Raw genomic sequence first — 25,995 nt, forward strand, 5'->3', positions numbered from 1 at the left:
AAACATTGCTTAATGGAGAGGAGATGTGGCCAATGTAATTTCCCCCTCATCTTCTCCGAAGCCTTCTGGTCTTACACCCTATGTCTACAGCGAATTTTCAGTACTCCAGAGCTATCTGAAAGATAAAGTGTGGACGAAAGGCACTTTGCTGACAGCACGCCACTCTGCTGGGTCTGGGAAAAATGGGCTTTTGCTCTTATATCTTTTACCAATATTCTTAAAAACAGTATATGCATAGCCTATTATATTGTTTTAAGATTGTTATATTATCGACTCAGCCATTGATTAATTCATTTGGTATCAATATTTATTGAGTTCCTATTCTGGAAGAGGCTTTGTGCCATGAACACTCAGAGTTCCAATGATGAATAAGACACAGGGAACCTAGTGGACAGCAACGAAGATGAGAATGTACCATTGAAGGAGTGATAATGTTGTAAGAAGCAGAAGAGAAATAAAGGCTGGCTATCGAATTCAGAGCAAGGATATGTTGCCTCCAGTGTGTGGGGATTAGGGGTAGCTGATAAGAGAGGAATTCATGCATAGATGATGCTAAGTGAAATAAGCCAGTCACAAAAAGACAAATACTGTGTGATTCTACTTATGTGAAATATGTAGAGTATCCAGTGCATAGAGACAGAACGTAGAATGGTGTTTGCCAGGGGCTGGAGAAGAAGAAACGAGGAGTTGTTGTTTAATGGGTAAAGAGTTTCAGTTTTGTGAGATGGAAAATTTCTGGAGGATGGTTGTACGCCAATGTGAATATACTTATCACTGAATGGCACATTTAAAAATGGTTAAGATGATCGATTTTATGTTACGTGTATCTTACCATTATTAAAAAAAAATCTTATTATGCAAGGATGGGTGGAAGATACTTAATACCTTGGAACTTTTGCCCATGCACATACTATTCATTCATTCATTTATCAAATGTGTATTGAATGCTTCCTATGTGTTAGGTGCTAAGCTAGTTATTAATATAGGGCTCAATACTTAAAACACTTCCCTCATAGCTCAGATGGTAAAGAATCTGCCCACAATGTGGGAGATCCCGGTTTGATTCCTGGGTTGGGAAGATCTGCTGGAGAAGGGATGGGCTCCCAATTCCAGTATTGTTGGGCTTCCTTTGTAGCTCAGCTGGTAAAAATCTGCCTGCAGTGTAGGAGACCTGGGTTCGATCCCTGGGCTGAGAAGATCCCCTGGAGAAGGGAAAGGCTACCCACTCCAGAATTCTGGCCTGAAGAATTCCATGGACTGTATAGTCCACGGGGTGGCAGAGAGTTAGGTACGACTGAGCGACTTTCACTTTCAGTACTTAAAAAGCTTTACAAGACCCCAAGTTTGTGAATGTCACACTTGCTAACCACCCCTTCCCTCCCTAGATGCTGAGCTTCTATAGTGAAATATTCACAACTGCTATCTGCTGACTTGACTTGTGCATGAGACACGAGTAAATAAACAGTAAAAAGATTTGAGGTTATGTAAGGGGGTGTGGATGGCATGGTGATGAAATGGAAAGAGATTGATAAGAAAATGTGAACTACAGGCAGTGCCTTCTGAGGATATTAAAAAAAAAAGAACTCCTATTTGTGGCTGCCAACCCAAGAGCTAAGTCACTTAGAATGGAAAAAAGTTGACTCAACCCAAGGAGCTAGTTGTTTTGTGAATATGGCAAATGTAGTTTGAGAACCACTGCCGCAAAATTGTGGACAGTATTAATAAGTGAGGAGAGCAGGGAAGGACTGCACAATCTGAACTAAAAGGAAAGATATGCGTGCTAAGTTTAGTTGTGTCTGACTCTTTGTGACCCCAAGAACAGTAGCCCTCCAGGCTCCTCTGCCCATGGGATTTTCCAGGCAAGAATACTGGAGTGGGTTGACATTCCCTTCTCCAGGGGATCTTCCCAACCTGCGATGTGAACCCGGGTCTTCCACATTGTGGCCAGATTCTTTACCATCTGAGTCACCAGGGAAGCCCTAAAAGGAAGGTCAAGGCTTGTGAAAGGAAGGAATGGTGGCGTCAAGGGGGTCTGGTTATTTGGGCAGGCAGTGGAGAGCAGGAAGTGTGAGTTTCCTTAATTAAGAGACCCTGGAAGTTCTATCTTCAGTTCACTTTATCTCATCTTACTCTCTTTTTAAATGTCACAGGTGTCATTCCATTTCTCCTTCAAATATTTTTCTACTTCTTTTTTCCCTCTATGTACCCTGGAACACTGTTCATTCATTTCAAGATAGTATAGAGTGCCAACCACATACCAGGCACTGTACTGGGCTCCGGCCACATGCTGCCCAGCCCTCTACCTTTATTCTGTTGTGCATGCCGAGCAAATCCTGGGGTCAGGGTAATTTCTGCTCCTATACTTGGCTCCATGAGAGATACAAACCTAGTCTCATCTACTCCTTTCCTGATCTCGTTTCTCCCTGTCTTCTTCAAGGTATCTTCAGTGAGGCTGTTCCTTCTACCTGTGTCTTTAATCCCGACTCCTTTACTTTCCTTCCTGACTTTATTCTCTTTTCCTTTCCCTGTACCTTCCACAATTCCCTGCCTGCTGGCCCATTCTTTTCAATCTCTGTGACTTCTCAAGTTCCCTCCAGGGAGAAAATCCTTTCTTGTCTTTATATTCTTTAGTGACAACCCTATCTCCTTCTCTTCCCGTTTGCATCAAATTCTCAAAGAAATGGCCCTCATTTATTTCCTTACATTCCATCCACTCTCCACCCACTGGGTTGGCTTGTACCGTCTACTGAAATTCCTTGCCAAGTGTTATTCATGTCAAATCCAACTTCACTTTATCAATCTCTCCTTCTTAAAGCTTTCTACTTCTTTAAACTTTTTGCTTCCCCATTTCCTTGCGTCTCCCAGAACTTTTTGTTTGTACTTTCTCAGTTTCTTTTCTGAGATGTGCTTCCTCCCTAAAAATTTTCAAGCCTGGTGTAATCACTTGTGTTCTCTCATTCTGCATGTTCTTGAAGAGGAATACTGAACATTGACTAGTATGCTCAAGTTATAGCCAAGTCCAAACAACTGATACCTAGGGTTATCTGATAACAGTGATATAAAAATTTGAATTATCTTTCTGCACTTGTTCTGTGTGGCTTATTGGTTCATCTGAGTTTCAAATGTTCCCCTTTTTTATGCTTTGTCTCCAGTTTCTAAAGACCCTTAGCATGGTCTGGAATTGGAATGAGCATTGGTCTCTAATGGTTCTGGTTCATTGTTCTTTTTTTTTTTTTTTTTTTAAAGAATAAATCTAATAGAAACCAGCTAATTTCATTTTGTCATTTTCTGAATAATATATTCTGGTGTAGGCAGTCCATTTTTTAAGCAGGTTTGCAATAAACAATTTCCCCTCAAGGTTAATATAATAGGCAAACACCTTTTGCTGCAACAGACGATTGCAGAGGTAATGAAAGATTAGCTTACATTATGATTCATTATTTCAAAATGTCAGAATAAAGTGGATCTGCTACATCTTCCAAGCCTCTTATTCTTTAGAGGATAGTGCGTGTTTTACTTTTCTAATGTTAATGGATTCACTGTTTTTTGTTTTGTTTTGTTTTCCTATTTTTTCCCCCAGGCCAAATTCAGATAACCGACGCCAAGGTGGCAGAGAGAGATTGGCCAGTACCAGTGACAAGGGAAGCATGGCCATGGAATCTGCCAAGGAGACCCGCTACTGTGCAGTGTGCAATGACTATGCCTCAGGCTACCATTACGGAGTTTGGTCTTGCGAGGGCTGTAAGGCCTTCTTCAAGAGAAGTATTCAAGGTAATAGTGTGTTGCAAACAACTTATCCCATTTTTGAATCCTAAGAGGGGAAGCAACAGAGGAAGACATATGATCAGCCGTTTGTACAAAACACTACTACCTCGTGAGTCCACTAGTATCTATGATAGAAACACAGAGGAGAGATAAGGTCCCAGGAAAAGGAGTTGGAAAATGTCAGGGTAGTTGTGGCTGAGTAATTATGCTTCCTCCATCTGGCAAGATCCCAACAGTCTTGAGCAACTCTGCAGGAAGAGGATTTCAGTAGCTGGTTCTCTGAGACGTTGTCCGTGCCGTGACCGGGGGATGGCAGGTGGATCTTTGTGTGTTGTAGGCAGCTAGACTTATGTGATGTTGTGTGATATTAATTATCCATACGTAGTTATTTCTCCAACTTGGCTTTGCCTAGGTACGCATTGTGTTCTGATCTCTGCTCCAGACCAGCTCTAATTTAACTCATTCTTCTCTTGCTCTTCTCCCATTTCTTTGTTGTCTCAATGGATAACATGACCTTTTGCTAAAATGAGAAGACTCAGTAATAAGGGATATATTATTTGTACCAAACAGTTATTAAGTATGCACTCACAACATTTCGTTCATCTCATTCGCAGTGTCTGCTTTGACCCTTTTCTTGTATATAGTTTTCCAAGTGCAGTTTCTCTGATAGACTTCCAGCTACATTTCATTTCTACTCCAGGACTGTCTATACTTTTGCTATATTGTCTATAGGGGATGCACTGGGGGTGGGACACCAATCATTTTTACTTCCTAAAAGATCTGTACTAAAGATCCTTTGACAAGAACAGAGGTCTGACAGCAGTCTAGCTGGATTAATCTTTTGTCTTAATACTGGACCATTTTTCTCTGTTCTTATTCCTTTACCTTTTCAGCTTAAGCAAAGTTTAGTATATAAGTACTAGGAATATTTCCGATGGAGTTTTTATGTGATTCCCTGTATAGAAACTGCTGCTGCTGCTGCTGCTAAGTCGCTCAGTTGTTTCCAACTCTGTGCGACCCCATAGACGGCAGCCCACCAGGCTCCCCCGTCCCTGGGATTGGGGCAAGAACACTGGAGTGGGTTGTCATTTCCTTCTCCAATGTGTGAAAGTGAAAAGTGAAAGTGAAGTTGCTCAGCTGTGTCCGACTCTTCGCAACCCCATGGACTGCAGCCTACCAGGCTCGTCTGTCCATGGGATTTTCCAGGCAAGAGTACTGGAGTGGGATGCCACTGCCTTCTCTGATATAGAAACTGAGACTGAAGTAACTTGTTGAAAACCGGACTCTACTAAATTAAGAGGTACTGATTGCAGACACTTTTGAATAGAGAATGAATCACTATTCTCACAGACTTTCTGATGTAGCTCTTCACTGCCCTAATGTGGGGTGAAAGCTGGGGAATGATACACACTATTTATTTTTCCTTCCATTGCCAGTGGATGGATTTTTTTAAAGGCTATTCATATCTTAATAGAGCAGTGTGTGAGGTCAACTTGGTCCATTTTAAAAGCACATTTTTTGGACAGCTATTACTTTCAGCATCTTTTAGAAATATACTGTAAGCCTTGGACCTTTTTTGTCAGCATTTTACTAAAATTTATAATATATGCAAGTAAACTTTATATGAATATACATATCAACATAGACTAATTTTTACTAGCAGACACTATTTCATTTAAGAAAATGATATCTGTATTTTGGTTTAAGTTAGTATAAATCCTTAAAGGTCTTTTGACAGCCATCTTCATTTGTGGTCCTCCTTTTTATTTACTTTTATATAATCTTAGATATCATTCTTTTTATCAGGTATTTAATCTGACATGGAAAAATCATCTGACAGAGGCAGATTTAGTGGATAGGTTAAACTGCAAACTTGGGCAAGTCATTTATCTGAGACTGAGTTCTCTCATCTATAAAAACGATTTAGAAGAGTGGTCGGCAAAGGTTTTCTGCAAAGAACCAGAGAGGAACTATTTCGGCTTTGCAGGTCATGCAGTCTGCAGCAGCTGTGCATCTTTGGCATTGCGGCAAGAAGTCACAGGCACTATGTAAGCAAATGGATGTGTGCCAACAAAACTTCACATACACAAACAGGTAACTAACTAGAACTGGCCTGTGGGCCATGATTTGCTGACTCCTGATTTAATGTACGAGAAGAGAAGTTGATGATTTCCAAATCTAATGTTTTATCTGTTCATGTTATTGAGAACTTACTCTGTACCTGTGCTAGAAGTTCTGAGAGAAATGAAAAGATGTGTAAGACATAATCCATAATCCCACAAAATTTAGAATTTGTTTGGGGAGGAGGCAAAGGTATTTGTTCTCATGAGAGAATTAGAAAGTCAGTATAAAGAGCTATGCTATGATACAGATAGGGAAAACAATACATGAATATAGGGGAAGAAAGCATTGGCAGTTATAGCTGTAAAAAGACTGAGATTGAAGGTAGAAATAACCTTCCTCCAAGGAACAATGAGAGTATTTTCACATAGTTCTTTTTATCACATAGGTTCAACATTTAGGATTGTGCTATGTAACACCGTGTTGAACTTAGTATTGTCTGTAGACATCAAGGCATCAGAACAGAAAACAAAGAAAAAAGACTTTTAAAGATGGGGTAACCTTATAAGTCATGAAGTCCCCTAATTTATTAGTTTGTTTATTGAATGCCCCTATTAGGCAAAGCACTATGTGAGGCCCTGGAGATATAGTTATAGGCAAGACATAGCCTTCTCCAAGTCTTTATCCACACAGAGCTTAAAGGTAATAGAAGAGATGGACAGATAAACTAGCAATTAAATTACAGTAATAAATACCAAGACATGTTGAATGCAGGTCTTATAGAGTCCAAGCTTCACTCATTCCTGGTGGGGGTGTAGTCAGGCTCTCAAAGAATGTTTCCTGTTTTAAAATTGTCTGGAGGATTTTGTAAGTAAGCAAAAAGAAGGGCGGGATGAGTATTCAGGCAAATGAAAATAGAACTGAGTATGTGAGCAAAGACTAGGAGATAAGATAGAGTTTGCGGAGTTCCATGAATAAAAATTAACAAAATTAATATACAATTTGATTAAACAAAGGCATTCCTGGGCCATGTATTTATTCTTAGGCTGTGTAAAAACAAAGTAATTTATTTCCTTTTTATTTTTGTGGCATTTCCATCTATTTGATTTGTTTGTGCACATAAAAGGAAAACACCAGAGCAATAGAATCTTTCTCATCATAGTCTTATTAACTTGAAGCTAAAAAGTTTTGCTGAACTTCTATGACTCTTTATAAATCACACCGGTCCTCAAACCTATTTAAGGACAGTGAAGGGTCTGACATGATGCAGGTAGGAAGTTCTGAAGATGCTGCAGCTCTTCCTGTTTTTCTTCTTACTTAAGAAAAGAGCTAGAATTGAGTATCCATCAGATTACTCCAGTGTTCTAAGTGTTTAGTTGAGGAGGTAAAGTGTTTGACTTGAAAACATATGGAGTTTCATCCCCTACTTAGTGTATGAGCTCGGTTACTCAAGAAATTTAGTAATGGCTTCCAGTCAAACATACCTCTTTTTTTTTTTTTTAAAGCAAAGTCAAGGACATGACTTAAGGGAGATGGGTGAAATCGGATATTCTGTGAATTTATTAATCATTGCAGGTAGAGAGGCAGTGTTCCTTAAGATGTGTTGTAGGCAGAGACTCTTGGATGAGTTATATAAACTCATATGTATATATAGATATATATACTAAATAATAAATAAAATAAATAATATAAATATATGAATAATAAATATTATTATATATAAATATATGAATAATAAATATTATTTATATATGAGTAATAAATATATTATATATATAAATAGGTTCAGCAGCCAGGTACTAGGGCTTCCCTGGTGGCTGCAGTGTGGGAGACCCAGGTTTGATCCCTAAGTCAGGAAGATCCCCTGGAGAAGGGCATGGCAACCCACTCCAGTATTGTTGCCTGGAGAATCCCATGGGCAAGAAGAGCCTGGTGGGCTGCAGTCCATGGGGTTGCAAAGAATTGGACATGACTGAGTGACTAACACTTTCACTGTCACTTTCAGCAACCAGGTGCTTCCTTTGAATATTGTTTGGAAGAAAAAGGACTCCACAGAACTTGGTGCTTGGTCATAGTATTACAAATAAATGTTATATAGGCCCATATTACAAATGGTCATGAGGCACAGTGAAGGCTTAAACCTATTATACACCCCCAGCTATGCTGCCACTTTTTCTTTTCTTTCTAAGGCATCTATGGAAGATGCTTAGCATTATACCAAATGGATATGGCCCAGGCACACATAGGGGCTTAAAGGTTAGCTAAGGCCAGAAGGACATGGTACCAATTTTCAACACAGCAGGGGCCTTAGGTCCCACAAGGACAACCGATATTCTGGCTCATCAGGCCTTAGAAAGCTTCAGGGTGAGAGTCCAGCACCCTGGATAGCTCCCTCAACAGCAGGGGTGAGCAGAGACTGACTTTCCACGGAACCTCAGGCCTGTTCAACTGGTCTGTGAAAAGATAACTTAGTTCATTTGTCCTTAGGAACTCACTGTTATTTTCCCAAGATGGTTTAGTTTTTATGTTTAGTTTCCCATTTCCAGTTGCCTTCTGTCTTGACATATGCACCTGTGTCTAGAAAAGGCCAGAGGATGGAGTAGAAGTGGAGGCTGCTCCCTTGTTACAGAGCTGTCTTATCTCTGGAGTCCTTTCAGGGATATGGCTCAGAGTTGGTTCTGACAGTACATTCACACAAAATTCCTGCATTTTTGGCCTCCGTATTTCCCCACTTGCCCCTCCACAGTCCAGACTCCACACAACAGCAGCAGAGATCTTTCAGATGCATTAATCAGGTCACATGCTCTTGTACTTCAAACGCTCACTGCTGTTAAAGTCCAGATCCCTCTCCATGACTTAAAGTACCCTGCATGGTCATATCCCTGCTCACTTCTCTCCCTATCGCTATAATCCAACCAGGTTGGCCATACTTCTCTTCCCTCAACACACCGCATGTGTTCCTTCTTCAGCACATGTGGTTCCCTTTTATTTTTTTCTTTGCTTTCAGCTTTCTACTTGGTTGGCTTCTTATCATTCAATTCCTGTCCAAGATCATGTTTTCAGAGAAGTGTGCCCTGATTATGCCACCAAAAATAACTCTACAAATCGTTGCCTTCAGTTTTTTTTTTTTTAAGTACTTTTCTTTAAGGCCCTTAAACCCTTAATGAACTTTAACATTTATTCACTTGATTGATTATTATCTGTCTGCAACAAGTGCCAGGCTTCCCTGATGGTTCAGTGGTAAAGAACCAACCTGCCAATGGAGATGATGAGGATTCAATCCCTAAGTCAAGAAGATCCCCTGGAGAAGGGAATGGCTGCTCACTCCAGTATTCTTACCTGGGAAATTCCATGTTCAGAGGAGCCTGGCGGGCTGCAGTGCATGGGGTCACAAAAGAGTCGGACACGACTTAGCATCTGAGCATGGATGCATGCAGCAGGTCCGTGGTCAAATATCCCTGCCCACACTTGGATGGAAGCTCAGTGAGAGCTGATTTCCGGCCGTGTTTGTTGCAATATCTCCCATGATTATAGTCATGTTGAGCACACATCTGTTAAATAAGAGAATATGGCAAGAAGTCAAAAGAATGACAGATAAAACCTATAGGAAGACCTCAGAAAAGGGAGTTATTTCATTGAGTAAGACTAGCAAGTGAAGTGTTAACGCAAGTGGTATGTTTGATATAGGCCTGAAAAGAATGGGAGGATTTTCATAGGCATTAAGAAGTTTGGAGAAGAATTCCAGAAATGTGAAATAGCGTAAACCAAGAAATGCACAGTGGAAATTGAGTAAATTGACTGTGAAAGAACCAAGGGCTTCTTGTCTTCTTCCTGACTCTTTGTTTTTCCCTCTTCATCTCTCTAAATGCAGGCATTCCCCAGAGTTTTCAGCCTCTGTTCCTTTCACCTTCTCATCCGTTTCTCTGCTCAGCTTCCTCAGCACTGTCATATATATCTGTTATGGTAGGGGTCCGCAACCCCTGGGCTATGGAGCAGTACTACTCCACTCAGCAGGAGGTGAGCAGGGGGTGAGCGGCCAAGCTTCATCTGTATTAACAGCCGCTTCCCATCGCTGACATTACCACCTGAGCTCAGGAAAAAAAAGTTCAGGGAGCCCACTGATTCTGCATTATGGTGAGCTGAGCTGTATAATTATTTCGTTATACATCCCAATGTAATAGTAATAGAAATAAAGTGCCCAATAAATGTAATGGGTTTGAATCATCCTGAAAATATCCCCCTCCCCCATTCCATGGTAAAACTGTCTTTTACCAAAATGGTCCCTAATGGCAAAAGGTTGAGGGCTGCTGTGTTATGGGTTGTATTGTGTCCCCCCAAAAGATATATTGAAGTCCTAATCCCCCAGTACTTCAACATGTCACCTTATTTGGAAATAGAGTCATTGCAGGTACAATTAGTTAAGGTGCGTACTCCACCATACTAGAGTGGCGTGGAGGTGTAATTCAAGAGGACTAATGTTCTTATTGGAAGAGGAAATTTGGACAGAGAGGCAGAGATGATGGAGAGAGATATTGAAGTGTTGCATCTACAAGGCATGGGATCATCAAGGATTGCTGGCAAGCATCAGAAGGCAAGTAATTCTTTCCTGCAGGTTTCAGTAGGAGCATGGCTCTGCTGACACTTTGATTTCAGACTTTTAGCCTCCAGAAGTTAATGTTGTTTTAACAATTTTGTGTTAGCAGCCTTGATACTTCATGACTCCTGTGTGTCCCCAACACTAGCTCCTTCTGACCACCTTTATATTAGTTCCCTCAGTGTTCCCCCAGGTGTCCACACTTAGAAGCATGGAGCTTGTTATCCTCATCTTTTCAGTTTGCACTCCTTCCCTGTGATGGTTTGCATCAGAGGTGTTGGGTAATCCTGTTGAGTCTATCTGTTTAATGTCTATCCATTCAGCTCCCACTACTCAGCCCCGTTAACTTTTAGCGTGATCATTGCAGTGATTTAATTGTTTTCTTCTGCCTTCTCCATTTAAGTCATTTACTTTATTTGCTTTCATTCTAAACCCGTCTCCACACTCACAGTCTACTAACACTAGCAAATCAGTAATCATATCAACACTTTACACAGAATTCTCTAATGACGTTCTGGGCCCACAGAATAATCCTTTGACAACCAAGCATTCGAGGATTTCCACAGTCTTGCCCTAGGCTGTATTTCTAGTTGTTTTAAAATCACCATTTCTACTTCTGAAGTAGACTGTCTCGATTGGACTACTTGCTGATACTCAAACATAATCATCCCATTTCTTTGCTGGGACTTTCTTTCCAGATCTACCTGTAAAATTTCTTCTTGTCAAAAGTGTTTTTATCAAACCCCTGATGTTAATGCAGAAGTTCTCTCTCTCCTATGACCCTCCATATAACAGTCAACACTTTGTATCTGTGGATTCAACTAACTCCAGATTGAAAATAGTAAAGAAAATTTCCAGAAAGTTCCCAAAAGCAAAACTTCAATTTTTTTGTGCCAGCTATTTACATAGTATTGACATTGTATTTACAACTATTTGCATTTACATTATATTGGGTATGATAAGTAATCTGGAGATGATTCAAAGAATACTGGCGGATTTGTGTGACATATATGCAAATACTATGGCTATATAAGGCACTTGAACAGATTTTGGTATCCGAAGGGGTCCTGTAACCAATTTCCCGAGGATACTCTGGGATGACTATATTTTGTTCCCATTGCCTAGGATGGCAGGTACAGACATACGGTTTTATTGCACTTTGATTTAGTGCTCTTTGCAAATGCTGTATTTTTACAAATTGAAGGTTTGTGGCAACCCTACATCAAGTGTCTTATCTATGCCATTTTTTGAACAGCATTTGCTCACTTTATCTTGCTTTATTACAGTTTGGCAATTCTCACAATATTTCAGACTTTTAAATTCTTATTATGCTTATACGGTGATCTGTGATCAGTGGCCTTTGATGTTACTATTGTAATTTGGGGGGCATCATTAATCAAATCCATATATGATAATTGACTTAATCGATTAATGTTGTGTGTTCTGACTGCTCCAGTGATGACCGTTCCCTACTCTCTGCCCTTCTGCTTGGATCTCTCTATTAACTGAGACACAACACTATTAAAATTAGGCTAATTAATAACCATGCAGTGGCCTCTGATTGTTCAAGATGAAGGAAAATTCAATCGATGTTGCAAACTTTGTTATCTTAAGAAATTGTCACTTTCAGCAGCCACTACACTGATCAGTAATCAGCCATCTACATTGAGGCAAGACCCTCCACCAGCAAAATGACTGTGACTTGCTGAAGACTCAGATGACGGTTAGCATTTTCTAACAATAGAGTATTTTTTAATTGAGGCATGTACATTTTTTAGACATAATACTATTGTACACAATAAATGACAGTATAGTATAAACATAACTTTTGTATGTATTGGGAAACAAAAACATTTGTGTGACTCTTTTTATTGTGATGATCACTTTATTGCAATAGTCTGGAACCTGGCCCTTAAAATCTCCAAGGTCTGGTTATGTTTGTGTGTGTGTCTTTCTCTATGAGTCTCCCCAAAGCAAGATCCAAATCAAGACTTCATATTACAGGAGTCACTCAATGAATAAATATAAAAATGAAAAGAAGGTTAGGATTAGGCCACACAAAACCATTACATTTTTTTAAATCATGGGAGAAAGATGACGAAACAGTCTTTAAGATTTATCTGCCAAAGGCATATAGGAGAGACCAGAGAAGGGGGAGCGACTAAAAAAGCATGAGGGTGAATTTGGCTCTTATCCACAAACCTTAGACATACTACATACTAAATCTTGACTTTGGTATTTGTGAAATGGGAAAAGGAATAGCATGAAGAATGTTAGAAGTGAAAGAATTAACCTTGTTTTAAGATGATTCAATATGAAATATCTGGAAAAGAAGGAAGTTGAACAAGTTAAAAAACAGAGGGAAAATGATGGTGTCATTACCTGAACTGGGAAGATCAAGAGGAAGGCTGATTAGAAAGGAGCAGCCCTCATGGCTCAGTGGAAAAGAACCTGCCTGCCAATGCTGGAGATGCGGGTTCCATCCGTCAGTGGAGAAGATCCCCTGCAGAAGGAAATAACAACCCACTCCAGTATTCTTGCCTGGGAAATTGTATGGACAGAGGAACCTGGTGAGCTACAGTCCATGGGGTCCCAAGAACAGTTGGATGTGACTTAGTGACTAAACAAGAGAAAGTTACATTCCAGACATACTGAATTTGACATGATAATTGGATATCCGGATAGAATTATCCAGCAGCTACAGAGACAGAAGTATTCATCTCTTCTGGTGGGATTTGGAATTGATTTCCTCAATAAATTTTAAAGAAATTTGATGACATGAATGTTTTAAATACTTCCTCACGGTTGTCCACTAATAATGAAGAAGCAACTCCAGAAACACCCTGTTGATTCTCAGGATAATATGAGTTCCTGGATCTTACCAAAACCTTATAAGAAGCACTCTCATTATTAAAAGTTTATGTTCAGGGCCCTTCTAAGTAGGAAAATCACAAATTAGCCCAATAGGACCAAATGCTATTCTCCAGGATCTTCCAGTTTGAGAACATGCTGGTACCAAAACATTAGCTATGAAAATAGTAAGCAGCAGGGACAAATATAAGCATTTTTATGATGTTCAAATAAAAAGCAAGTTTTCCCCCACATTATGAATACTGTGGGAGTCCATAGACATCTTTTTTTTTTTTAACCCAGAAACGTGCAAATTTTGCAAGAGAATTAAAACTATTGGGGCCAAAAGGCCGAAGAGTTTTAGTGTGTATACATATGAGCTATCATGTAATTTTCAAATGAAAGCATTTATAGTGAAACTTTCTAAAAGTCTTACCTCCAGCTATTGATAAATTTGCCAGATGCTTGGCTTCTTGTTCTGAACAGAGAAAAAGGAAGGCACAGCCCTAAAATTTAAAACCTAAAAACCTCCTTCAATAAGAATGCCATCCCTATTACCAGTTTTAAGTGCTAGTTACTCTGAAATGCTACAGTATGAAATTTAGAGGTGCGTGCACAAGTGCATGCATGCATTTGAAGACTGGCTCAGAAAAGCAAAATCATAGTCTTTCTACCTGTGAAATAACACTGGATTTTTTTTTTTTTATATCCTTCGGCCAAGAAATCTTTATCGTGGAGATAATTAAGACAAAATGCATTTGACAAATAAAATCAGTATAGAACCCCTATTTCTTGGCAGCTCTTGTGGACACAGCTGAAGCTTTCAGAGGTCTTTAAAAACCATGGCAACAAATGCCTTTGAAAGGTAAGCGAAGGTTCCAAATGTTTTTAATCGCTGGTGTTTTTTATGCTACCACTTCAAGCATTCTTTTTCATCTTTTTGTTCATCTGATTGAAATTAAATTTCCAATTTCCCTACTAAATGGTTCTGTCCTGGTCATGGCATTGACTGTTTCCATTAAAGGAGTAGACTTTATGCCTGTATATAGTGATTAAGCTTATCATCAATTCCATTAGAAAGCCTTGTTTATGAGCGGCAATGATTTCACACTAAAATTATAGATAGCCGTTAATAGATACGTTTTCAAAGGGCATTAACCAGCCCTCAAAATTATGTGCAACCTCTGCTGTTGCAATTCCTACTGATGGTGGCTCATGACCTAATGCTGCCTGACTTTCCCTCTCCTTCACAGAAAGTTGCTGTTGACATCTTTAAAATGCTGTTTCCTTTCAGGTCCTTTCAGAGAGAATGGCCTGATTCTCTCATGCTCATTCAGAGAAAAGTATACTTTGAGATGTATAGTCTGCTCATTTCTGATCTCTATATTATACTTTGCCATTCCAGAACTGTGTATACAAGTTATATGATAACCTGCTTGCCTGACTTTTTTGACTGAAAAATAACAACATTCAAGAAAAATCTATTTCATAGATCTGCCATCCACTTTGTAAAGCTTTTTCTTGCAATTATGTTAATTCTTTGCTCATGTGTAAGTTTTAGAACAGATTTAATGTTTTTAAAGAAAGGAAATACTTTGCTTGAGAAAGAGTATAGTGGGGGAAGGATTTCTATTATTTTCTTCACATTTTCATCTTTCTTTAGCTGCCATAACAAGAGAGTTCATTTTTTTCAGTTGTTTATAAATAAAGGGACAAAGAAGTAAACAATTTAGTTATTAAATTATAATTTCTCTCTGCCATAGATACCGTTCTCTCTCTTTTCTTTGAGAAAGAAGATGTAGACTTTAAATTTTATTCAAACAAACATATTTATCTGATTCATTTGGCAGTTTGAAAATCATGTATTAAAAAGTGTGGAGTGAATGAGTAAAGAAATTCTTAAATCGCCCCCTAGGAGTGAGTGGCTAGGTTACATTTATAAATATACATCTTTTTGTGATTCAAATTTAAGCAGAGTGATTTAAAAGAATCCTGCATACACTTTACTGCATTTCATTAAGTGAACTGAAATTCACTTAATGAATTTCACAATATTTTCCTTATACACCAGAGAAGATAAATTGCAATTCGTTGTCATCACTGACTCAATGCACTTGAGTTTGAGCAGTCTCTGGGAGTTGGTGATGGACAGGGAAGCCTGGCATGCTGCAGTCCATGGGGTTGCAAAGAGTCAGACACGACTGAGTGATTGAACTGAAGATAAAACAAAGTTTATCATTGTTTTGTCCCTTTGACACAGCAGAATTCCTAATGAGAGATTTCATTTGAAAATTATGTAAAAGTGCACTTACCACCACTGCTAACCAGTGACACGATGGTTGATTGTAGTCACCTTGGAGATGGTTTTCCTCTCTCTTTTGTTTTTCTGATTGCTAGCATGTTGATCACTCTTCCCGCTACACAAGTGCCTGCAGACCTGCCCCATCTCTGCTCTCTGGACAGACCTCATCATGTGCAATTCCTTGTACTGGCCACTTTCTTATCAAGTTAATTTGGTGGATGTCTTCACCAACCCCTTGTGGGAGTTGTTTTCCCTCCGCCTGTGTTATCTGGTACAAGCCATTCTCTCCTCTCTCGCCACCCAACCTGACTTCTAAGAAGCGTTGTCTCTCAAAGCAGACTCAATTCTTGCTTTGCCGTAATGCACTCTTCTTAGCTCATGTATTCTTAGCCAAAAGACCTCCCTGTTCAAGTTTCTCTCAGCTTTTCCACCCAAGAGGGCTAGCTCTTTGAGCTCAGACACTTAGAACAAGATTTTTTATGCAACAGATATTTCTTGAATGACCATTTTAACCCTGTGAGAAATGCAGTTTGTACAAAAATGGAAAGATTATAATAATACACACTAAACCACAGAAGCATTAAACTCACTGCCACAGGGGATGCCTCAAAGCAGTATAAAGAAACAAAGGGGTATCTGAGAAGGTAAGGTTCTGAGCTGAGAGGAACGCATGGGCTCTGTGCACTGGAGTGAACTTGAAAACATTTTGGTGTTTAAATTGGTCCTCTGCGTCAGAGGATCAGGCTGAGTTCTACTTCACTGTAAGGGCTTCATGATTTACATTGTGATTGCGTGGCTCACTTCTGCATATTTAATACTAAAGAGCATTATATAATATTTTAGGGGAGTATGAGTTTTTTATTTTTAAAATTTTTTTAAAGTTTATCTGTAGTTTACTTTTTAAATTTTTATTGAAATTTAGTTGATTTACAGTGTTATATTAGATTCAGGTGTACAGAAGATTGATTCAGTTATTTATATATATATGCATATATATACACACACATTCATACATATGGGTTTTTATTATTTGTAACATGTTTTAAAAACATATCTCATGTATATATCTGTACAGCTGGCATTACTAGTAAGTCTGGCATGTATTCAGAAGTTGATAATACTTTACTCATTTCCAGGATAATGTCCTATTACAGTTTGCTTTTAAAGTTGGACATGGGAGTGATGTTAATAAAAATCTGAAGATGTTCCTCTGTAGAAATATATAACGTAGCTATTATACAGGCAAATGCATTTGATATTTGATGTAGAAGAAAACAATTGGTCCCAAGCTAAGATGTATTTAAGAAGGCTTAACTTAGATTCTGTAATATTTATGCTGACAAATTTCTTTATGTTTTTTCCTGGTTTAAATTTAAAGAGATGTTTATGAAAGTGTGTTTTTAAGACTTTCACTTCAAAGCCTTGGCATAAACTTCCCTATGATGTGAACCACTTCTCAGATGCATCCTTTAATTTTTAAAATTGTGACAGTAAACCGGATCTCAGAGAAGAAAAAAAAAATGATTTGGTCACCTTTTATCAGTTTTGGACAGGGCATTCAAAGGATTTCAATTCCTCACTGCTCCATTCTTTGCATACAATACTTTATAGTATTGTATAAGATTAGTACTGTTGGTGCAATTGATGTAAAGACATGAGATGACATTAATATGTAAATTTAGATCCTAGAAATGGGCTTTAAAAAACAAACAACAAACTCTGCCCCCTGTCCTTGCTGTGTTCCTTCCTGACTCTTTGCAATCCACGTGAAGATAGGAGGAGCAGCCTGGCTGCTAGGTCAGCCCTGGGACTGAGGTGCCCCGCTCCTTTTTCTTGCTTTTGTATTTCCTTCCTGAACCAAGTGAATGCATCAGAGTCACAGTCCCCGATTTTGGATCCATTTTCCTAGAAATACAAGTACTGCTAAGGGCCCTGTGGACCATACATGACTCATTAGATGCTTCTTAGAGAGGCACTGTTTCTGAATATAAGGCAGGATAAAGTCTTGGCATCAGAGCTTTCTTGTAAATACTTCCTTTTGTCTGTGTGCGTGCTGTGTGTGTGTTCACATACATATGTCCATACACATGGCTGGCTGGCTTAGTCGCTAAGTCACGTCTGACTCGTGCAACCCCGTGGTCTGTAGCCCACCAGGCTTCACCAGGCTTCTCTGTCCATAGGATTTCCCAGGCAAGAATACTGCTGTGGTTTGCCATTTCCTTCCAGGGATCTTCCCGACCCAGGGATCAAACCCAGATCTCCTGCACTGCAGGCAGATTCTTTACCAACTGAGCCACCAGGGATGTTCTCATGTACATACACATAGGTATATACATAAAGACACGTATTTACATGCACACATATATAGAGAGGGACAGAAGTACTTAACAGACTTTAGAAGTACTTACTACAAAATATTAGCAGTGGCCATCTCTAAGTCACTAAAAGTATGACTACATTTTAATCTTTTTGCTAATCTGTATTTTAATTTTTCTAATAAGTATCTTTACATGTGTAATAAAAAATGTTTTAAAGATTGATGTCGAGTTGATTCATTTCCCACTAGTAGAAACTTGTTCCTTCAAAATCGGCTTTGTTTTGGTGACCAATTAAGTAGGGTGAACTGTTATAAAAAAGGCCAATGAGCAGGGTGCAATAGCATTCTTTTAAGAAAATCTTTACAGGTGCAGCCATCATGGGGCTATCTGCCTCGTACCTGCCAAGCCGTGGATCCAGAAGCGTCAGGAGAACGAAGCTCTAGTATGGAATTAGAGGCAAACACTTTTCAAATTTATACTTGTTGGATGTGTAAATTATTGGAATCAACTTTCTATTATGATCTGTTGAATTGGAATGGTCCATTTTAACTCTTGCTATGTCCTGAGACTGACACCAAAGAATATGACCTCTGTGAGCACATTCCCAAAGAGTTCTGCCTCCAAACTGAACAGGCATTTTGCACTAAAGTCAAAGTGTTCAGTCGCTCAGTTGTGTCTGACTATTTGTGACCCCTTGGACTTTAGCCCACCAGGCTGCTCTGTCCATGGGATTTCCCAGGCAAGAATACTAGAGTGGGTTGTCATTTCCTTCTCCAGGGGATCTTTCCAACCCAGGGATTGAACCTGGGTCTCCCACATTCCAGGCAGATGTTTTTTTTACCTCTTGAGCCACTAGGGAAGCCCCATTTTGCACTAAAGTAGGAAAAAAACTCCACAGTAACCTTTGTATTAATAATTGCTGCTTCAAAATGGGAATTCGGAATGGCACCATTATTAATCAGTTAGAAAGAATAGATTTCAAAAAAAGTGATTATACTAAATCTGGCACTTCTTGAAATATCTTCTGTTAAATAAAATGTAGTCCTTCTTCTATGTTTTCATTTGTAAGCCATGAGGCTAATTCAGGAATCAGAGAATCAGGAGTCAGAGTACCGACTGGCTTAGTAGTTTGGGGCTTACTAACTTGATGAATTTTGTCTTTTACCTTTTTGGACAGAAGAGGCAGCCATGTTCACTTTCAAGTCCAGAGGTGAATTATTTTTGAGTTTAGTTCTTTTCAGAGACATGTTATGACTTTTCTGCCTTCTTGGACAGTTAGACTATAATTCTTGGTTGTTTAAAAAGGTATTTGAATGTGTTTTGTTAAGAGGCTCGACTAAATAGCTATTTCTCTTACATTTCCAGTTGCTTTTTCAAGCCTTAGAATAGTTTCCAGCTCTGACAGTTGGCCTTATGCTGGCTGAAGTGAACTTTTGGATAGGATGAAGTGGATGAAGTATTCTGGATGATTTACCCTTGACTGCATAAATGTAGCCTATCACGCTACATAATGTGAAGAGAATTACTTAAGGGTAAAAAAGAGATTTTTTTAACTATCAGGAAATAATAAGTTATTACAAATTGGTTTGAAGATATTGTCATTTATACGCTGTCCCTACAAAGTTGAGCTCTCCTGGTCTGGAGACTGAGTTTTTAATAAGAACGATGATTCATATTTAATGAGTACCTGCCCTGCACCAGGCTTTATGTTAGGGTTTCATATCAAAGTATTAGTTGCTCAATAGTGCCCAACTCTTTGCAAGCCTATGGACTGTGGCCCACCAGGCTCCTCTGTCCATGGAGTTCTCCAGGCAAGCTTTCCATTTCCTACTCCAGGGGATCTTCTCGACCCAGGAGTTGAACCCGGGTCTTCTGTGTTGCAGGCAAATTCTGTAGGGTTTCATATGCATCATCTCTCCCTGGAGTAGGAAGTGGCAACCCACTCCAGTATTCTTGCTTGGAGAATCCATGGACAGACGAGCCTGGTGGGCTACAGGCCAAGGAGTCCCAAAGAGTCAGACAGGACTGAGCGACTTAGCACACACAACACATGCATCATCCCATTTAATCCTCCACAAAAGTCTAGGAAATCAACACTAAAATTACTCTCATTTACAGATGAGGAAACTGAGGTGTATAAACCAAAACCAGTATTGAACCCAGCTATGGGGCTGCAGAATTCATTGTGTTATATTAGCCACTGTATTCTTTTGCATCTCCCAAGGGAAGAAATGATTCTAAAGGGGATTCTGAAGGTGAGGATTGTCACTGACCATCACTGGCTTCTTTTACCACTAGGTTAACAGGCAAGAAAAGCGAGGTATAAAGTTGACTGGTGTTAGTCCTATTTGCCAGGGAAAAATGGAGCTGTATTACTATCCTGTATCTGCGTGCCTGTGTGTGTGATTAGTTATGACTCTTTGCAACCCCATGGACTGTAGCTCCCCAGGCTCTTCTGTCCATGGGGTTTCCCAGGCAAGAATACTGGATTGGGTTGCCATTCCCTTTTCCAGGGGATCCTCCCAACCCAGGGATCAAACCCAGGTCTCCTGCATTGCAGGCAGATTCTTTACTGCTGAGCCACCAGGGAGGACCACCCTCTGGGCCTACTTATATCCTACTGGCATAAGATAAAAGTGAATGATAACTCTACACTCAGTCTGGGGAGGTAACCAAAACCCTTTTGGGATAAAGGTTTGTGTCAGCAGAAAGCAAGGGGTGCTAGACCCAGGGAGGAGCAGAAGAGACAGATACTCAGGATGGCTTTGAAACAGGAGCGTCTGCCTGTGGTTTGGGCATCTGCTACTCATTGGAGAAGGAAATGGCACCCCACTCCAGTGTTCTTGCCTGGAGAATCCCAGGGACGAGGGAGCCTGGTGGGCTGCCGTCTCTGGGGTCGCACAGAGTCGGACACGACCGAAGCAACTTATCACTCGTTCTCTGCTGGAGCATCTAAAGACCAAAACACAGCTCACAATTAGCCTTTTCCGCATTCTTTATAAAAGAGATGAGATGTTTCCTCTTGTCTAGTGAGGTTCTGGTGGTTAAGTTTATTGCTTGGTGCATGAGTTGCTGAGTAGAGAGAAGTAACCACTGGATGGAAATCATAGCAGAACCAGAAAAGAAATGAAGATTGTTGATGCCAGGCTGATGGTGATTAGATATTTAAAAAATATTTTTCCTTTATTGATTATTAAAAAACCCCCGATGAATACACAAATACACGTAGTTATGTGTTACACAGTACAAAATGGTATATGATGAAAAGTTAAGGTCTTCCTTGGGTCCCATTCCAGAATCCATACTTCCTTTCTTAATAGGTAAGCACTGTGTTAACAGCTTCTTCCAAAAATTACCTAAATGTGTGTACACATACACTTACTCACATATGTATGTTTTGGTAACATATGTCTGTGTTCAGTTGTGTCTGACTCTTTGCGACCCTATGGACTGCAGCCCATCAGGCTGTAGCCCACCAGGCTCCTCTTTCCATGGGATTTCGCAGGCAAGAATACTGGAGTGGGTTGCCATTTCTTTCTCCAGGGGATCATCCTGACCCAGGAATTGAACCCTTATCTTTTGCACCTCTTGCATTGACAGGCAGATTCTTAACCACTGTACCACCTGGGAAGCCCCTTGCTAACAGAAACGGTGTTCTACTCTTCACATTATTTGGTGCCTAGTTTTTCTCACTGCACAAGGTATATTGGAGATTTGTCCACATTAGTATGTACTGCTGCTGCTGCTGCTGCTAAGTCGCTTCAGTCGTGTCCGACTCTGTGTGACCCCAGAAACGGCAGCCCACCAGGCTCCCCCGTCCCTGGGATTCTCCAGGCAAGAACACTGGAGTGGGTTGCCATTTCCTTCTCCAATGCATGAAAGTGAAAAGTGAAAGTGAAGTCGCTCAGTCGTATCCGATTCTTTGCGACCCCATGGACTGCAGCCCATCAGGCTCCTCTGTCCATGGGATTTTCCAGGCGAGAGTACTGCAGTGGGGTGCCATTGCCTTCTCCTTAGTATGTACTAGTTTCATTTTATTTGCATGGCTGTATATTAGTCCATAGTAGTGCCTTCCATTGGCACAGAGTTTTATGATTGATCAGGCGTTTGCATCTATTATCTTTCTGGGCCTCACAGAAACCATGAGGGAAGGTATCAGATGGTCCAGAGGGGTTGCCAGGTTCACCCAGGGTAGCATAGTGCCTGAGACTCAAGTAGGAGTTCTGTGCTCCTAACACTGACATTCCCTAAATGTGCTCATATTCCTTCCATTTAGTTCCATGTCAACTCTTGTAATCTGTAAAAAAAATCTTCAATCTCGAACCTCAAGAAGCTAGGTGACAAGGAAATGTAGAAGAAGAAGTGTTAGTTTCTCAGTTGTGTCCAGTTCTTTGTGACTATAGTCTCCCAGGCTCCTCTATCCATGGGATTTCCCAGGCAAGAATACTGCAGTGGATTGCCATTTCCTTCTCCAGGGGATCTTCCCAACCCAGGGATCAAACCCAGGCCTCCCGCATTGCAGGCAGATTCTTTACCATCAGGGAAGGCTAGACAAGGAAATGTATACCTCATTAAAGTGACAAAAGAGAATAAAAAGTTTAGTACTAGAATGGGCCCCCATGATCAACACATTCGGCCCTTTCCTCACACAGATGAGGATATGAGGCCAGGACATCAGAGAGCTTGTTCATACCCTACAGCTATGCAGTTTCCTTTCTGAGGCTAGTTCTGGAGAGCGGAGGGAAAGGAGATTCTTTATTTTTCCAGGCTCTCTCATTCTCATCAGCCACAATGGGGCATGGACAGCATATAGACCCCTGAGAAATGAGAAAACTTGACAATGAGGTGATTTGTCTAAGAGAATGCTCCCTCCGGGGCAGTATGACCAAGTAGACTTTAACTATCTGGATGCCCAGGCTTTTAATACCACTTCTGCTTTCCACTCATTCATTTATGGAGCGGCTAATGTACGCATAGCTCTTTGTCAGGCTGCAGGGCTCCTAAAACATATGGTGAAGAAACTATCCCCCATCACGAGGACCATAAAAGGCATGAGATTGATTATCTGTGCTATTTTGGGTTGAATTTACCATGCAAATAAGTACAGTTCAGTACAAAACAATTCTCCTTATGTGTAGGTTCTGTTTTGTTTTATCCAATAACCATCCTGCAAAAGTTCACTGGCAACACGATGGATGAAAAGCAACGTCCATTTATTTCTGTTTGTTAGGAGAAATTGTTATTCAAGCTGAGATAGAAGACTAAGTCCGACAGATTGTTTTTTGATTTTATTTCCATGTTTTTGAACTGGACTTCAGTTTTTTAAAAAGTGACTGAATTCATCTGTGAAAGCATGCTAGAAGAGACCTCTGACCGTGGATTCAGAAGCTTCTGCTTCTTCTTTGATTACATTTGCCAGGATGCCCGAGAGGAACTTCCCCCTGGGCATTCATTTTGGAGGCCTCCTAAAGATGGATGAAACTCTTTATTTCGCAGTTTGATGGTCAGATGTCTACAAGGGAACATTCAGATGTGGCAGCTTGAAGGACGTTCCTATTCCACACCCCACCAGATCTTAGTAAACAGTGTTTCGTTTCTCTCCTTAGAGCACCACAATGATCCAGGACAGGAGGGTAGGAAAATGCACTTTTTCGCGGTTCTAGACATCCCTGATGCTGGGAAAGATTGAGGGCAAGTGGAGGAGGAGGCGACAGAGGATGAGATGATTGGATAGCATCACTCGACTCAGTGGACATGAGTTTCGCAAGCTCCCGGAGTTAGTTAATAACAAGGAAGCCTGGTGTGCTGCAGTTCATGGGGTTGCAAAGATTCAGACACGGCTTAGCAACTGAACAACAACAAGATATCCAGGACCAGAAGCACAGCTCTGCTCAGGGTCTCTGAGTATTCACCCTCTTGCTCTGATTGCTCGCCTATTTTACTTGCTCTTAAGCTTGAGAAAAGAACAGTTTAAAATTGTTTCGACTGCTTTTGGCCACCGCTGTGTGGACTTTAAGTGAATGCAAATAAGAAGAAAGCTTAAAGAACTCTCTGGAAACAGTTGAACAGAGCCTAGTGAGTTTCAGGTGGTTAAATTTATTGCTTGGTCTGTGGCTTGCTGAGGAGAGAAAAGTAGAGGAGAGGTGAGCTGAAGGCAGCCTCGCGTGGAATTCTTTGCTTCAGTTGTCACTCTGGTCTTCTCTTCATTTGATACTTGTCAGTTGTTCCAGGAGAAACAATTTCAGAAAGTCCTTCTCTGGGCTGTGAAACAGTACTTGCTTTTGTGTTGACCCCTAGGAGGCATTCTGGAAAGTGGTTCATTGTCTCTGGGTTATGACAGTGAGCTGGTGGTTATTGATTTCATTATGTTTTTCTTTATTACAGCTGTTGGTTTGATCCTGTGCCAAGGGCTTAAGACAGTTGTGGTTTTGCACATCATATGCGAGGCTGGACAAGGAGATGGGTCGTGTTGCTACCCTGGCAGAAATTTTTAGAAGGTTGGGGTCTGACGAAGGCAAATAGATTGAAGAGTTTCCCTTACTTTATTTAGAAAAAGAAACTTTGTGGGACAATTATCTTTCTTAGAATTCTTTTAAAATTTGTTTCCTTTAAAGCTAGACTGAGATATAAATAATGCTTTTATTTAAAAATACTTTCATTAAAAATTAAAAGTAAAATGCCATTTGCAGCTGGTTGTTATCACTGATAAGATATACTAGAATTGATTAGCTATAAAAATTAATTTGGGGATGCATATGAAGGCATACTGTTTTTATTTGCATGCCATTACATAGAGATATGTTTGTGAAATTTTTCAAATCATGGCACATTGAATATCCTCACTGAATTTTTAGGAATGTGTTCACTGAGACAGCCAAATTCTATTCCATTTTGTTTGGCTCATTGCATTGGCTGTAAATCACTAAATATTCCCCTTAATATCTGAGTCAAGCTTTAGTTCCAAACACAATACTTCAGTTGTTTTTTCACATAATGTAAATTTTTTATTTACTTCCTCAACACTTGACTTTCTACTTCCTCTTTCTCTCTTTATTTTATGCTGGAGTGTGCTGAAAGGTTTTCCAAAAATATTTTTTTTTGTAATGTGTTATAACTTGTCAATGAATGTATTTCATGTGATTAAGCTTGCATAGCTTTATCTGTGGAAATATTAGGAATGACAAATTTTATTTAATTTCATTGCTGCTTCTAAGACGCCCTCCCAACGGCGTAATAGTAATACAGTGATTACATTAGGTAATTATATTTTTATTACAGTGTCAATTGTAACAATATTTAGGCATTCTGATTCAGTAGTTCTTGCGTTTTTTCCATTGCACCAACCCTATTATGGTGTTACTTGGGAAACCAGGATTTGTGAATGACACAGACCTGAATTTCAGCCAGGGTTCCTCCTGCTACCAGCTGAGTGACTTTCAGTAAGTAATCCAGTGTTTTGGAGTCTCAACTTCTGCTTCTATTACATGGGAATTGCCTTACCTACAACCCCAGTTATGATGCTCAGATGAGATAAAGGGCTGAAGTCATTTAGCACAGTGCCTGGTTCATGGGGAGCACAGCTGGTTCTACTAGTCCTGCCCTCAGTCATGCGGAAGGAAATCTGAATAGTCCAACTGAAAACACACAACTCTGATTCCTTTCCTACCCTGCTTGCCTCATGTAGATGCTCTTTACACCTCCAGCTTCTCATTTATTTATTTATCTTGTTGGTCTACAACATGATATAAGTTGCATGTGTACAATCCTACATTTCAGCTTCTATAGGCACTGCATGTTGTCATCACCAGAAGTTTAGTTTCCATCTGCTACCAGACTGTTGACTCCTTATACCCATTTTGCCTTCTCCCTTCCCCACTTCCCTGCTGGTAACCACTACTCTATTCTCTATATTTATGTGCTTGTTTTTGTTTAGTTTGGCTTAATTGATTAATGGATGGATATATACTCCACATATGGGTGAGGTAATATGATATTTGTACTTCTGTCTGAATTATTTCACTTAGCATAATACCCTCAAGGTCCATACATGTTATCACAAATGGCAAGATTCCATCTTTTTTATGGCTGAGTAATATTCCATTGTA

The 25,995-nt window shown here is 39.9% G+C and overlaps 1 protein-coding gene across 2 annotated transcripts in view; it reads left to right on the forward strand.

Moving 5' to 3' along the window:
• Positions 1 to 25,995, forward strand: part of ESR1 (estrogen receptor 1) — a 275,093-nt gene that overhangs the window by 39,047 nt on the left and 210,051 nt on the right. The window contains exon 2 of one of the 2 annotated variants that reach the window (XM_068985148.1): positions 3,581 to 3,777. In XM_068985148.1, the coding sequence (XP_068841249.1) occupies positions 3,581 to 3,777 (197 nt within the window). The remainder of the gene's footprint in view (positions 1 to 3,580; positions 3,778 to 25,995) is intronic. The other variant, XM_068985147.1, reaches the window with a different exon arrangement.

The sequence above is a fragment of the Capricornis sumatraensis genome, chromosome 13 (genome assembly GCF_032405125.1).
Source record: "Capricornis sumatraensis isolate serow.1 chromosome 13, serow.2, whole genome shotgun sequence".
In the NCBI taxonomy this organism is placed as follows: Eukaryota; Metazoa; Chordata; class Mammalia; order Artiodactyla; family Bovidae; genus Capricornis; species Capricornis sumatraensis.